This window comes from Ipomoea triloba, chromosome 3 (assembly GCF_003576645.1).
Source record: "Ipomoea triloba cultivar NCNSP0323 chromosome 3, ASM357664v1".
Classification (NCBI taxonomy): Eukaryota; Viridiplantae; Streptophyta; class Magnoliopsida; order Solanales; family Convolvulaceae; genus Ipomoea; species Ipomoea triloba.
The window spans coordinates 28,768,170-28,783,054 of record NC_044918.1 but is presented as its reverse complement, the minus strand read 5'-3'; the positions used below and the strand labels follow the sequence as shown (position 1 = coordinate 28,783,054).

General features: G+C 32.8%; 1 protein-coding gene across 2 annotated transcripts; it reads right to left on the bottom strand.

The window, feature by feature from the left end:
* Positions 1 to 2: 2 nt before the first annotated feature.
* Positions 3 to 13,841, bottom strand: LOC116013619 (putative inactive cadmium/zinc-transporting ATPase HMA3). 2 transcript variants are annotated; one of them, XM_031253469.1, is made up of 9 exons: positions 13,426 to 13,841; positions 8,198 to 8,455; positions 4,319 to 4,416; positions 3,676 to 3,931; positions 3,446 to 3,583; positions 2,625 to 2,952; positions 1,926 to 2,128; positions 1,638 to 1,834; positions 3 to 1,084 (listed from the first exon to the last, which is right to left on the bottom strand). In XM_031253469.1, exons 1-9 carry the CDS (start codon positions 13,637 to 13,639, stop codon positions 158 to 160), a joined length of 2,619 nt encoding a protein of 872 aa, XP_031109329.1. In that variant the 5' UTR covers positions 13,640 to 13,841; the 3' UTR covers positions 3 to 157. The 2 variants fall into 2 exon arrangements, with proteins under 2 accessions (XP_031109329.1, XP_031109328.1); XM_031253468.1 differs by having other exon boundaries at positions 1,638 to 1,840; positions 13,426 to 13,840.
* Positions 13,842 to 14,885: the final 1,044 nt, after the last annotated feature.

The window sequence follows — 14,885 nt, the reverse complement described above, 5'->3', positions numbered from 1 at the left end:
GATAGGAGGATCGGAGTTGAAGCAACTTTTCTATTTCTAATGAGCAATTAAGTTCCATACAAAATTAGCTGCTCGCTCAGCTACTAATATACTTGAAGGTAACCAACAAACATTTTTATTAGAAAATGAGCTGAGCTGAGCTGAGCTTTCATTTCATTCATTCAACAACTATTTCTGGTAAGATTCCTCCAAAGTTGGATCCATGGTGATGACTACTTTTGCCACAGCATTCGCTCCTAAAACTCTTGCAACAGCCCCCAATCTCCCTCTTTTCTACTCCCTTAACATGATGATGATGATGATGATGATGATGTTCATCATGCTCATGTTCATGATGGTTTGAATGCTGCTGCTGCTGCTGCTGATGATGATGTTTGTCATGCTCATGTTGATGATGGTTTGAGCAGTCATGACCATGATCCCTACCTGATTCTATATCTTGAGTGCCCATGGCAACCATTTGTGAGTGGGGATTATCTTCAGAATGACACCCCTTCTTGTCAGTGGATTCTGGGCACTGTTGTGACTCTGTATGAGAGGATTTGCAGTGGTGTTGGTGGGTATGTTGTGAAACAACAGAAGAAGAAGATGATTTAGTACTACTACTACTACAACACTTGTGTCCATGTTTATGATGTGTGTGTGAGTGTGAATGCGGTGCTCGTTGTCCTCGAAGAAGGAGCAAGCTGTTGAAGATGACAATCAAGCAAGACCCAACATCTGCAAACACTGCTGCCCAGACAAAGGGGTGGCCTGATATGGCCACTGCCAGAATTGCAGCCTTGATTGTGATTGAAACAATCACATTTTCAATGATTTTCCTTCGGACCCTTCTTGCAAGTTTGATGGCTTTTGGTATCCTTCCAAGGTCATTGGATGTGAGGATGACATGGCCTGTTTCCATGGCCAGGGCTGAGCCAGAAACACCCATTGACAGCCCAACATCTGCTGTGGCTAATGCAGGGGCATCGTTCAGACCGTCCCCTGTCATGGCTGTTGCCCCTTCCTTTTTGAATTCTTTGATCAGCTTTGCCTTGCCCTCTGGGAGGAGTTCTGCATGAAATGCCTCCAAAGCACCACCTAACTGATAGAATCATATTTGGCTTTCATTAGTACACATGCATGTTCAAAGCTGTACATGTTTTTATTATAAATAATGTTCATGTTTTGGGATGGGAAAACACAAAAATTGTTGGGTGGATTGAAGGCCCGTGAAGGGCCAAGTCCAGCACCAAGTGATTAAGGCCTAGGAGATTGTTGAGTGGAGGACTGAACTGTCAAGTCCAACACTAGATGGCTAGGGATTGGCCGGTGAATGGCCAAGTCCAGCACCAGGTGACTAGGGATTGTTGGGTGGAAGCCTAGTGAAGGATCAAGTCCAACACCATGTGACTAGGGATTGTTGTTTGGAGGCCTAAAGGGCCAAGTCCAGCACTCTGCCTCTGGCAGTATATAAGGAAATAAAGTTGCGTCTTCACTGCTAATCATAGCTTTTGGCATAACAGAGGCCAGTGAAGGGCCAATTCTAGCACCCTGCTTCTCGAAAATATGGTGATAACTTTTTGCGTAGTGATCAGTGGTGAATCCTAACATAAACAATCTCTCAAAGTGAAAGGGAAAGACAAGGTATAGTTTACCTGATCTTGTACATGGACAGCAGCTGCATAGCAGTCTCCAGTAAGCATTATGGTTTTGATGCCCATTAACTTCAGCTCTCCCAGTGCTTCCTTTGCCCCTGTTCGGCAAACATCAGCTAGACTAAAGATCCCAGCTGGAGATGATCCCAAAAAGATGTAGCTAATGGATTTCCCTTCATACCCATCACCATCCAACTCTGGAACTGATCAGAGTAAATAATATTAGTCAAATATGTTTTTGTTTGCAGCTAGAATGAAAATTAAGGTTAGTAGTTTCTTAATTTTCACCTGTAGTGCATTGTGCTCTTGAAGAGATTTTCTTGTTTCCTATAAATATCTCCATCCCATCTATTCTTCCATATATTCCTTCCCCAGGAAAATTCTGAAACTGCTCCACCCTCTCAGGCTTGGGTGTAACTGAATGTAAATATGCATAATCAGTTAGAGCAGTAGCCATTGGATGGCTGGACTTACCCTCAATGCTGGATACCCTGAAAAAGCATTGGAGACATTAGTTTCTCGAAATTATTGTTAATAAATTAGAATTACTCAGTATATATATTTGTACATATATAGCACAAGTGGAGTGGGATCAGGTGCGGACAAGGCTTCAGGTGCGAATGTGCCGATGCACTGTCAATTAATTATCAATGCACTGTAAAGCATTTCCAAATGCACTGTGCACTACCTGATTCTCATTGATTATCAACTTCGGTGCATTTGGAAACGCTTGACGGTGCAATTTAGAAATGCTTGGCCTGATTCTCATTGATTGTCAATTTCGATGCATTTAGAAATGTTTAACGCGTCATATCAAAGGTTGATAATCAGGTAGTGTCGGTGCATTTGAAAATGTTTTACGGTGCATTTATACTTTCTTGATGGTGCATCTGCACCTAAAACCTTATTCGCACCAGAATCCAACCCTAGATATATATAATTTGAAAGGTAAGTTAAAGTAAAGTTGTAGTAGTGTCACACACTCACCAATAGAGTAGTGTGTTGTGGTCAACATGTTGCAGAAAAGTGTTGAATTGGGTGACTGAAAATTGTCCCCTTGTGAGGGTCCCTGTTTTGTCAAAAGCCATGATCCTTACTTTAGCAAGAGTTTCCAGGTAGTCTGTGCCTTTAAACAGAAGGCCGGATGTGGCGGCTTTTGAAAGTGCACAATACATGGCAACAGGTGTGGATAACACAAGTGCACATGGACATGCACTTACCAAGGCAACCAAAGCCAAGTGGTACCATTGATTTCTGTTGTGGAGTTTGAGTACAGAAGGAAGTATTGCTAAAGCAATACAAATAGCCACCACAGCTGCATGCATATAACAAGTTAGCAGTGAAAGAAAGAAAAGAAAAGAAAGTAAAATATTAGATTTATAATATCCTATTTGTTGGGTAGAGTCTGATAAAGGTAAGTCCAGCAATTTGTGGTTAGGGAATGATTGGGCAGAGGCCAGTAAAGGGCCAAATTCAGCACTTCGTCTCTCGAAAATGTGGTGGCAGTATATAAGGAAATAAAATTGGGCATTTGTTGTGAGTTATAGTTTTTGACATAATGGTAAGGCTATCAACATTAGTGGATGTTGGACCTGTTTTTGAGAAAAGGTGAGTGGGGTGGAGGAGAGAGGGTGAGGTGAGAGAAAAATTGAGGTCTTGCAGTAAATGTGACTTTTGGTCAGAAATGTGGGTCCCACTTGGTTTTTGATCTGCCTAATCAAAAACTCCTAAAAAAACCTACCACTGAGGTTGCTCTAAGCATTTCATCTTAAAAAGTAATATTAGAGCTAGGCCACTAGCACACCTACCTGGTGTGTAATACTTGGCTATCTGATCTATGTATCTTTGGGTTTTAGATTTATTGGTCTGTGCTTCTTCTACGAGCTTTGCCATTCTAGCCACCACACAATCTTTAGCCACGGCCGTAGTCTTGATGTTAATGTACCCTGATTCAAGATGGAACAATAGAAATTGATTAACTTCAAAACTTACTAAAATTAAAGAGTGAAAGAAGAAAATGTTATGAAGAATTAGGTACCATTGAGATTTATTGTGGCAGCCCAAACTGTAGAGTGTTTTTGCTTTGTAACAGGAAATGATTCCCCAGTGAGTGTTTTCTCATCCACTTCGCATTCCCCATCCACAACAATCCCATCAATGGGTATCACTTCACCAGCCTTAACTGCAACAATGCTGTTCAACTTCACCTCATTAGCATTCACTTGTTCCCCAGTTTCAGCTAGCAACGCCTTTTGAGGGACTACATTCACCAGTGATGACATAACATCCTTTGCCTATATATATATATATTGAAGATTATGGTTTTAGGGCACGATGGGTTATTGTTAGGATCAAACATTTACCGCTACGCCAAAAATTATAGTCAGTAGCAAATGCATAACTTTATTTCTTTATACTGCCATACATTTTCGAGAGCTAGGGTGCTGAACTTGATTGGCCTTTTACAGGCATCCGTCCAACAATCCCTGTGGTGCTGGGCTTGGACCTTTACCAGCCTCCGTCCAACAATCTCCTAGTTGGACTTGGCCATTACAGACCTCTGCCCAACAGTTATCTATATTATATTTGATACCAGGCTAGGCTAGATGAATGAAATTAATAAATTTTACAAGTTAATTTCCTTCCTTAACATATATACACAAATTTATTAAAGTTGTAACCTGGTGAGTGGCAGTGGACTGGAGCCATTCTGAAATGGTGAATAAGAACACAATGGTCGCAGCTTCCCAGTAATCACGTAGAATAAGAGATCCTACAACTGGATGATTTTTAAAACAACATTATATCAGATTTTTGTCACACCCTTCAACTGTACGTTACGTTAATTCCAAACAGGTAACTCGTACGTACAGATTGATGAAATAATAAGAGACTATAAAAGCTTTAAGCTTTAATTTGATTGAATTGACTGCAAGTCTGATCTACAAAAAACATATAATGGTGGAACAAAGATGCTACGTACTCATTTGCATTATTGGAGGGAGGGAAATTGGATGGCCTGGCAAAGTAGTAGATGCTATACTTTTGCTGCTTTATTATCCCTTTTCCAATTTCCAATTTCCAATGTTGAATATATCAATTGTTACTTCTTACATCTCTACTTTTCTTATCAAATTTTAATTGCCATTATTTTTAATTGATACAACTTAGGCCCTGTTTGGTAAATAATCAGCCTATCAGCCAATTTTGGCTTATTTGACCACTATTAGTTGTTTGGTTAATAAGCTTTTTGTAACTTCAAAATTCTAAAATTCAAAAGGCTACTCAAAGCAGCCTTTTCAATTAGCTTTTTGAGAAAAAAATTATACCAAAAAACTATCAGCTAACAGCTAATTTATCAAACAACTTTCAAGAATCAGCTAATATTATCAACAAATCATACCTTCTAACCCAAACAGCCAACCCAATCAGCCAACCGCCATTTACCAAACAGGACCTTAATATTTTAAACACAAAAGTTACATATTTACAACTATTTTGACTCAAGAATCCAACTGCCAATGTTATCATTAGTTATATATGTCCATTTGAAAAGATCTAATGGATCATAAATAATTATAAAGAAACATTCGGTTCACATTGTTATAAATAATTTGAACTTAAATGTGTGAGTAATAACACTATAAAGTGCAACTTTTAACATTATAGAGTGCAACTAAGTAAAATTACATAGTGCATCTGTTGATAATCTAGAAAACTAAATTCAAAGTAAAAAAAAAATATTAAACAACTAAATAGTAAAAAAAAAAAAAAAGTGAACCTTAAGCCAAATAGAAAAAAAAAATACTAATTCATAAAAACTTAAAACGTAAACCTTAAATGCAATTAACTTTCATATTTTATATGCAATTAATGATAACGTTTTTTCAAAAAAAAAATAAAAAATGATAACGTTAGATTTACAAATCACTCTTGTACTTGCAACATTAAATAGAATCTGAAAAATTTGTACTTTTGAGAATAGAAATAACTTTCTTTAAAGTCAATGACTCAAGCTCTTTTGTTTTGGAAATAGGCCTAACATGGCTGAGACTTGACAATTGAGAACATGATTGAAAAACTTTATTAACCATAAAAATCTCATTGCACATAGGATATTTGTCAAATTTTTTTGAGTAATGTTTACTCAATTACAATATTGTATTGTAAATGCCAAATTTGTGACATTTTAAGAGTGCCACAGTTATATCGTTTAACCACAAGGTCTTTGGCGAATATTTGTTAATTAATAGACTTATCTAATCAAATAACAAGACAACTACAACGTGACATATAAGATAACAATTTTATTATATATTGATCAAGAATAAATATAATATCACTTCTAACAATTTGATTTTAATTTGTTACTTCGAAAATGAATAACTTTTGAAAAAGTTGGAAAAGTAAAGAAGCACAATTGGCTAAGTTGCTATATGACTTCACACTCCAAATTAAAGAGAATTGGGAGGGTTGAGGTGGGTCATATATGACTCATCGTAATGCCTTTTTCTTTTCCTTCAATTCACCAAAGAATTAAAGCCGGCCAGCCACTTTCAATCCTTTACAAAAATGATTTTGTCATCATGTGGTTAACCCAAAATTAATTTTAACCAAAAAAATAAAAAAGACCAACCAATAGGAAAATTAATAATGTTATTGAAAATTTACAAGTGTTCTATGTTAAGCTATCTGGTATGGCATGTATGTAAGTATTAGGAAACAACTTTGCTTTAATTAGGTAACAAAATATATAATTGCTATTTTCCAAAGTGATATATGACAAAGCAAATGAGGCAAGAGCAATGTTTAGGGTAAATGGGTAATGCTACTTGCAATAAAAGATTTGTATTAAATATTGTGTTATCTTATCTATAATCTAATTAATTTATAATAAAGATGATTTATGAATGAAAAATGCTTCACACCTCTACAATTATGACTCTTAAATTAAAAAATGAAAAATTATTTATTTTCTTAGATTACTAGTCAATTGACAGCCCATGCCACTTTAAATTAATAAATACTGTATGTATATAATAAAAAAAGATGACACATCAAAAAGTGACGTGACAATTGTTTTTGTCAATGATGTTGTGATTTGATGGCATCGATGGTGGCCTTTCCAAACGGAAGGTCATAGATCGAAAGAACTAACAATTGTAGGAGTCTCTAGCATAACCTTGTACATAAACAACTCAAAATAAGTAGCATATGTTTTTTTTTTTTTGAATACTACTAACTCTATTACAATGGAGTATATGTTTGATTTTTTAACAAATTCATTCTTACGCTATCAAATGTATCCTATTTCTATAAGATGTGCCATTTATTATCTCCCTTTTACCATAGTAGCGTGTCTTGTGTCTATAAAAAAAATATTAAATACTCTTTTATTTAAGAAAAAAATTATTTATCATCTAGTGAGGTACACAACATTTTCCTTTGACATAACTTAGAGAAGCACATGCCTATAATAAGTTCAAAACATGTAATTTAATATGATCACTAGAATGCTGAAACTTTTGCCCCAAGGACCTAAAGCTTGATAGACCTGCTTCATTTTCAATTTTGCTTTTATAGCCATATTTATTGCAGCATTATCAGTATTGGTTCATTTTTATTACTATATTATTATTATTATTTTAATTATATCAATTAGTTAAAAGGGGAAAATTAATTTTTTTTTGAGTTCTACTGACTCGGTTACAATGTAGTATTACTGAGGCTCGAACCCACTCCCTTCCACATGGGAGTGTACACCAGATGCCGCTTGACCACAAAATCTTTGGCAGGGGAAAATTAATTAGTTTCTTCTAAAACTCTACTATTATATATAAGAAAAATGCTCAAATAGGTCATTGAAATTTACCTAAAAAGTTAATTAGGTCCTTAAACTTTTTAAAGTTGCAATTAAACCCATCAACATTTATTCTGGTGCAATGAAGTCCAAAAATCAATTAGAGACCTGTGATACCAGGTCACTAGGGTTCCGGTGACACTCTGGCACTATTTCCGACCACAAATCAACTGGCGCCGATTGCCAGTCGCCATAGAAGAACAGAGAAATGGTCGCCTTCTCCGGATTCTTCTATGGTGATCGGCGATTGGCATCTGTTGCTGGTTAATTTATTGTTGAAAATAGTGTCGGAGGGTTGTCGAAACCATAGTGACCTGCTATCATAGGTCACTAACCAATTTTTGGACTTTATTGCACCAAATTAAATATGTTGATGTGTTTAATTGCAAATTTAAAAATTTAAGGTCTAATTGACCCATTTACCATATATATATATATATATATATATATATATATATATATATATATATATATATCCCTAGTTTCTATTTCCCAACCAAGCAATACTCTAATAAATAATAAAATCACCACATTACACATACTCTCTAGAAGTGCACTCTTTTACTTATCATCAGTATTAATATTTGAAAGTTTTTATTTGAATGCAAGTCTAAAATTTAAATGTATATTTATATAAGTAAGAATATGCGATTTTAAAATTGAAACCCAAAAAAAAAAAAAAAAAAAGTGGGATTGGTACCTGCAATTAGCATGAGAATGTTGATATCAATATTGAGATTCCGAAGTGAGGCGAAAGCCTTCAGAGTGATTGGAATTGCACCCACCACAGCAGACACAACAGCAAGCCATTTGAGCGGCTCATAAATGTACTTTAGGAAGGAGAAAAGCAGCAAAATTCCACAGCAAATGGCAAAGGGGCTTGGCCACTTTATCCTCTGTTGCTTCCCACCATTCACTCTTACACTTGCCTCCAACCTTGCTTTGTTTAATGCCCTCACTGCATTATTATGCCCATTCACATCACTAACTAACTAACAATTTATATCTCTTCTATAAATAATAATCATCCCCACACACTCACACACATATATAATTTATATCTCCTAAGTTATGCGTGGGCGGGTGATTTTAGTCTCCAGAGATTATTTCTGCCATCAATATGTCACTTAATGACGTGGCTGATTTAGTTCTTGCTGGGACTGGGACTAAAATTGACACTCTGCGTATGACTTAGACGTTAAAGATGATTGCATATATAATTCTGAGGTTAAGTCTGTAACGCATGTATAACTAAATGACAAAAAATGTGGCTGATTTAGTCTTGTTGGGACAAGAATTGACACTTTTCACATAACTTAGAGGTTAAAGATGATGATTGCAAATATAATTTAGAGGTTAAGTCTATAACACATGTATATAACTGGATGACAAAAATGTAATTTTCGAAAAGAAGATTTTACTCACTTAAACCGATTGAAACATTTAATTATGATTTGCCTCCCCACCCATTAATAGCCTAAGTGCCTAACAGTGGAAAAGAATATTTTATTATATTTTAATATTTGTATTAAATTTTTAAAATATTTTTATTGGAGATAATGGGTAGAGAGAAGGATTTTTATATTCACATGACATTCCTGAGTTGGAGACTCGATTTTGTTGCTTGTTACTATCCAACAGTAACGTAACACAATATATTAGAGTGAAAGTGACAATTATATGGGAAATTATTATTTGGACATGGTCTATACAGTGTCGCGTGGACCATAAAAAGTACATTTTTAATATATTAAAAATATATTATTTGTGTATTAAATGTATATTATACAAAATAATGTACTTTTTTTTTTAAATACAAGTTACATTTTTAATATACTAAAAGTACATTAGTTGTGTATTGTTTTGTACTCAAATAATCTATTTTATGTACTCAAATAATGTACTTTTTATTTATGCTCCATACAATAATGATTGCAATTATATAAAATGTAATAGTCATTTGAACTAATTTTGGAAAATACTTGTTTTCACCTTATTATGATATATTTATTCATAATAAATATGATCCTTTAAGAATAAACTAGTATGTTACTCGTGCGATAGTTCAAATATGATCCTTTAAGAATATGATCCTTTATATAGTCTCACAATATATTTATTCATAACAAATATGATCCTTTAAGAATAAACTAGTATATTCCAATATTTTCCTTTAAGGGTGTGTTTGAAAACCCAAAAAATGATTTTCAAAAATTATTTTTCAGATTCATTTCTCGTATTTGGCCGCGCTTAGAAAATCCAATCAATGGAAAATGATTTACATTGACTAGGAAAAATTACCCCATTTTGTCGGAAAATGACTTCAACACAGGAGTAAGCAAGATGGAAGCAACACCCATCAGGCTATCACCCCATAATACAAGGTTTTCGGTGGAAACCAAAGCATTGCTCTGGTTTCCATCTGCTCTAGTTTTCGCTGGCAGAAACTAAAGCAATGCACCATCCTCTGGTTTCGCCAGAAACCAGAGGGTGGTGTTGTTTCTAATTTAAATTTTATTTTCTATAATATTATTTTTAATAATATTATAAATAATTTAATATTCTAAATTAAATAATTAAAATATATAATTATACAATTCTAATCATTTTTTAGAAAATGAACCAAATACACAAAAATAATTTATAGAATGTAAACAAACATTGCAAATGAACTTATTTTTCAGAAAATGACTCATTTTTCTGGTTTTCAAACTGAGCCTTATGTGAATAATTACAACTTTCCAACAAAATCAAATGATTTATTATCTAAAACCTAATTAATTAGAACAAAGTTCATAGTTATAATTACCTATAAAGATGAAACAAAGGAAAAAATTAATATTTTTGTAATTTGTACGCTTCAAAGTTTGATTTTTTTTTTTGTCAAGCTACAAAGCCTTCAAGGTGTCATGAGTATGCTCTAACTAAAGTTTGAAATTTGTTACATAATCCCTTCTATCTTATGTGTAAATGAATATTTACAAAATAATAATAATAATAATAATAATAATAATAATAATAATAATAATAATAATAATTATTATTATTATTATTATTATTATTATTATTATTATTATTATTATTATTATCCCGTATGATGGGTTTATTTGGTCAATTTATTATAAATTTGTCAACTCATAGGTAATTAATGTTTACGAAAGGTTATTTGGAAAACACGTTGCACTTTTCAAAAGTTAATAAAAGATGCACAAAATATTTCGCACGTAAATTTATTACTTTTTAAGTAAAACTCGTAGCCTCTATTCTAAAATGTCTACGGAGTAAATACTATTTTGTGATCCTAGCTGATAAATAACTACAAAGAGATAAAATCAGCCTCAATTACCTATAGCTGACCGACTCAAATCAAGAAAGCCAATATGCAACTCTCACGTAAATTTTATTCTCTAATATAACTTTATTTGATTAATAACTTGTGATAAGATTGACAAATTCACAGTAACAAGAATATGTGGGTAAATAGACTTTTCTTTTGTAATAAGCTATGGATATAAAATATTAAAATACATGGAGTCAAATATGTGAGCAAAATAGGTAATAATGACAATGTAATATATAGGAAAAAATAATTGATTAAAAAAGGGAGAAGCTTTCAACGTAACGGAATTTCAAAACAACGCACCAAGGGCATGATTAATTTGTTTTTAAAAAAGTAAATTAATAATTAGTATGGCACCAAAATTGCTTTCAAGCCAGATATATATACATATACTCATGTCGTTGGTTCACAAATCATCAATCACTAATAATATGTACCCGCCAAGAACATGTGGATCATGTTATCCCCATAAATAAAGCTACTTTTTAGCTACGTTAGAAATGCACAATGGCAACTTTTATTTTATTTTATTTTATTTTTATAAAAATCAACTTTTTTAAAAAATAAATAAATAAAATATCACTCGATTGTTTCCCAATTGTCAAGGTAGTCTCTACTTTTTCAATTTCAATTAATTTGATCTTCAAATTATTTAAAATTTCATCAATTAAACCTTTCCGAGGGACCACAGTGATGATTTCCCTATTTTTAAAATTTTATCAATTTGATTCTCGAATGGTTTAATTGACAAAATTTTAAACAATTCGAGGATCAAGTTAGCTGAAATTGAAAACTAGAGACTAACAGTTGAGAAACATTGGGGGACCAGAAACCAAAATTGTGATTTCCCCTAAATTATATCAATGATTATTGAAAATAGACCACCTTTAGCTGTCTAGAGGACTAAAGATATTTCATTTTTAATAGAATTTTGATTCTTTTAACTAAAAATATATGAAAAAAATTAATAATCGAAGAGATTAAAACTGGAATTCGTCCTAAAAAATATATATACCTAACGTCCTAACTAGATATGTCATGTTAAAGGTGGTGCATTGATTTAAAAAATATTTAAACTACTGACTTTTTTCTTTTTGCTAGGAGATTTTATCCTCGAAGATTTTGCTATTTTGTAATCTAAATATTATAAAATAAGATATGATAAAATTAAAATTATATTAATTAGGTAGATGCAATAATCTCGTAGGAAAAGGAAAAAAAAAAAAGAAAAAAAGAATCAAAGTATCAAAATGGAATTCACGATATTGTTGTTTTTATAAAGTTTAGATCATATACTCCGTATCATTGATGAATTGTGCCTAATTCCTTTTTTTTTTTTGTGAAAAATTGTGCCTAATTCTGGCTTCATTCCAAGGTTCCTTTCCCTTGCAAATTGCAAATTGCAAATTTTAACTTTATTCAACCAACCTAACTAGGATTCTACTTGAAGGAAAATTTCCTATTCAAAGCAATTCATCTAAAATTTTCTTGCTTTATAAAATAACCATGAAAACGATTCATCGCTAATATTTTAATTTTTTTTAAAAATTTTAATTAAAGAAGGAAAAGTCTAATGAGAACAATATATCACCCTTATACTTATTATTCTAATTTAATCGTTACTATTTTAATCACACGGCTCCCATGAGTGACGAGTCTTATCGATGGACGGAACCGTTTCCTTTGTTCCATTCCCTTCTACCCCAATTCAGTTATCTTTTTCTTTTTCTTTAAATACTTTTCTCCCTTATCTTTCCCTTTTTTTAAGTTCACACAATCACACTCACCATATCAAAGTAACATATAAAGTAGAAACGCAAACCATAATGCGCCCAGCTAGGTACCTCCGTCTGCCACACGCGAAACCACCCAGATTATTTTGTTTCCTTCTCTCATCTAAACATTCAGTAGACCCCATAAAAATTTTGATTTTGCAAGAGAAAAATCCACCAAAAAACTATACCTCCCATTTGTTAAAAAACAACCCACTTGGTACTCATGGACACTCTTACTTTTTGATATCCTACTATTAGATTCAAATTCTTTAAAAATCATAAAACCCCTTAGTGTCCTTACTTTTAAAGGACGGAATACTATATGTGTGTGTGTGAGTGTATATGTATTTTGATTGCAATCTTTATTTACTATCAAAAAAAAAAAAAACTTCTTTCTCTTAAACCCATTAAAATTATATAGCATTTGATTTGAATGCGTGAATCAAAAGCCGCCTAAAAGTATAAAGTGATAGTTAAATTCCACACTTATATATTTTATATTTATATATATATATATATATATATATATATATATATATATATATATCATATATGGTGATCAACATAAATTTAAAAGAATATATATGCCGGCAAAGGCCTAAGAAATGACAGAATCTATCCTCTTTCATGCATAATATCTAGCCAGCCAGGTAGTCCAAAAAAGCACAGAAGATACAAAAATGAAAGAAAAAAAAGTAGTAAATTAAAACACCTTGTACTTAGATAACATATGCAGTGACTTTCCCATATGTACTAGAATCAATAGAATTCAAAAAAAAAAAAAACATTTTGATTAATGGATCAATCTCTTACCAATCTGGTGGTCTGAGATGAGGAGAGAGTCATGGACAACAATGACAGTCTTGGAGGGGACGATGACAGAAACCTCTTTTACTCCGTCGAGAGGCTTAAGGATCTTCTCTATCATAGGAACCTCGGACGTGCAACAAATCCCCAGAACATCTAAGTATGTCTTGGTGAGATGTTTTGTTGTGGTAGTGTTTTTGGTGTTGCCAGCTGCAGTCATTTTTCTGGGCTGGCTTATAAGCCTATGCCTATGCACAATTAGTGAGAGAGAGAAGAGGGGTGTGTTGTTAGGTGGCTTTGTTAAGGTAGTTACGAGGTTGGAAGAGTGAGGAGATGAATGATAAGTAGAAAGAAGAATTTTTGTTGATGCATGGATTGGATCGGAGTATATATAATTCAATTCCTAAGATTGGTACTTTGGGATGGACCTCATTTTAAACACACATATATAAAGGAGAAAACTTTGTATGGCAACAACTTTTTGTGTGCACATCAAAAAATTGTGAGCAATCCCACTTTTAGCTTAGTCCCACAATTTAACATTACTATATACATTTTTTTTCCACAATGCATTATTAGAGCATCACTAACCGTTACGGATTTTGTCAGGTTTTTTCACGCCACATAGGAAGAAAATAGGGAGAAGAAAAGGAGGTGAAAAAAGAAAAAAAAAATAAAGAGAAGAAAATAGTGTTGTAAAAAAAAAAAAAAGCATTATTAACGCGGTGAGAGGATGCATGCACCCATTAGGCGTGCTGAAATGCGTACCAGGTGAGATTTGTCTTTGTTTTCTCCAGAAATATAGATCCCACAAAAAAATCAACCTTAGTGCAAATTTTTGTCATGTTTAGTGTCTCCATAGGATATTATCCGCTTTATAAAAAAATTAACCGAGTCCTAGACTTGAATGCACGAAAATCATGAGCTGATATATTTAATTGTAAGTTGTAACTTTTAAAAGTTTAGGGACCTAATTGATTCTTCAAATAAAATTCAGAGGTCTATTTGACATTTTTTCTTTTAATATACGATATAACATTGAAAATAAAAAGTAATTTCAATTAAAATCTATCAAATTATTATTTATTATATCATTTATGAATTATTTTTAATCAAAAGGAGATATTAATAATATTGTAAAATTACCAGATCAAGTATTCTAAACATTTATATTAATTTAATGAAAATTATAATATATGACCAAATGGGGCAATGTTTATAAAATTATGAAATTAAATGTAATCAAAGTAAAAGTAGGCGATATGTCGACTAAGAAAGTTTTGAAGCACAACCGAAGGTATATGAGATTGCTGCCTGAACCTGAGAATGATATCGTCCTTGAACTCTTGATGAGTGTTGACTTCATGGGTGTCCCGTTAGCTCGTACACTAGAGATAAATAGCTTGGTCTCTCTTTACATTGGAAAGAGTTTTTTTTTTTTTTTTTTTTTTTTTTTTTTTTTTTTT

What these genes read in the sequence shown, in the direction of transcription:
- LOC116013619 (XM_031253468.1), bottom strand. Translation starts at nt 13,639, where the DNA reads ATGACTGCAGCTGGCAACACCAAAAACACTACCACAACAAAACATCTC. An exon ending in AAGAGCACAATGCACTACAG is followed by an intron (nt 1,841 to 1,925) that starts GTGAAAATTAAG and finishes TACTCTGATCAG; the next exon opens with TTCCAGAGTTGGATGGTGAT. An exon ending in CTGTCCATGTACAAGATCAG is followed by an intron (nt 1,085 to 1,637) that starts GTAAACTATACC and finishes TGATTCTATCAG; the next exon opens with TTAGGTGGTGCTTTGGAGGC.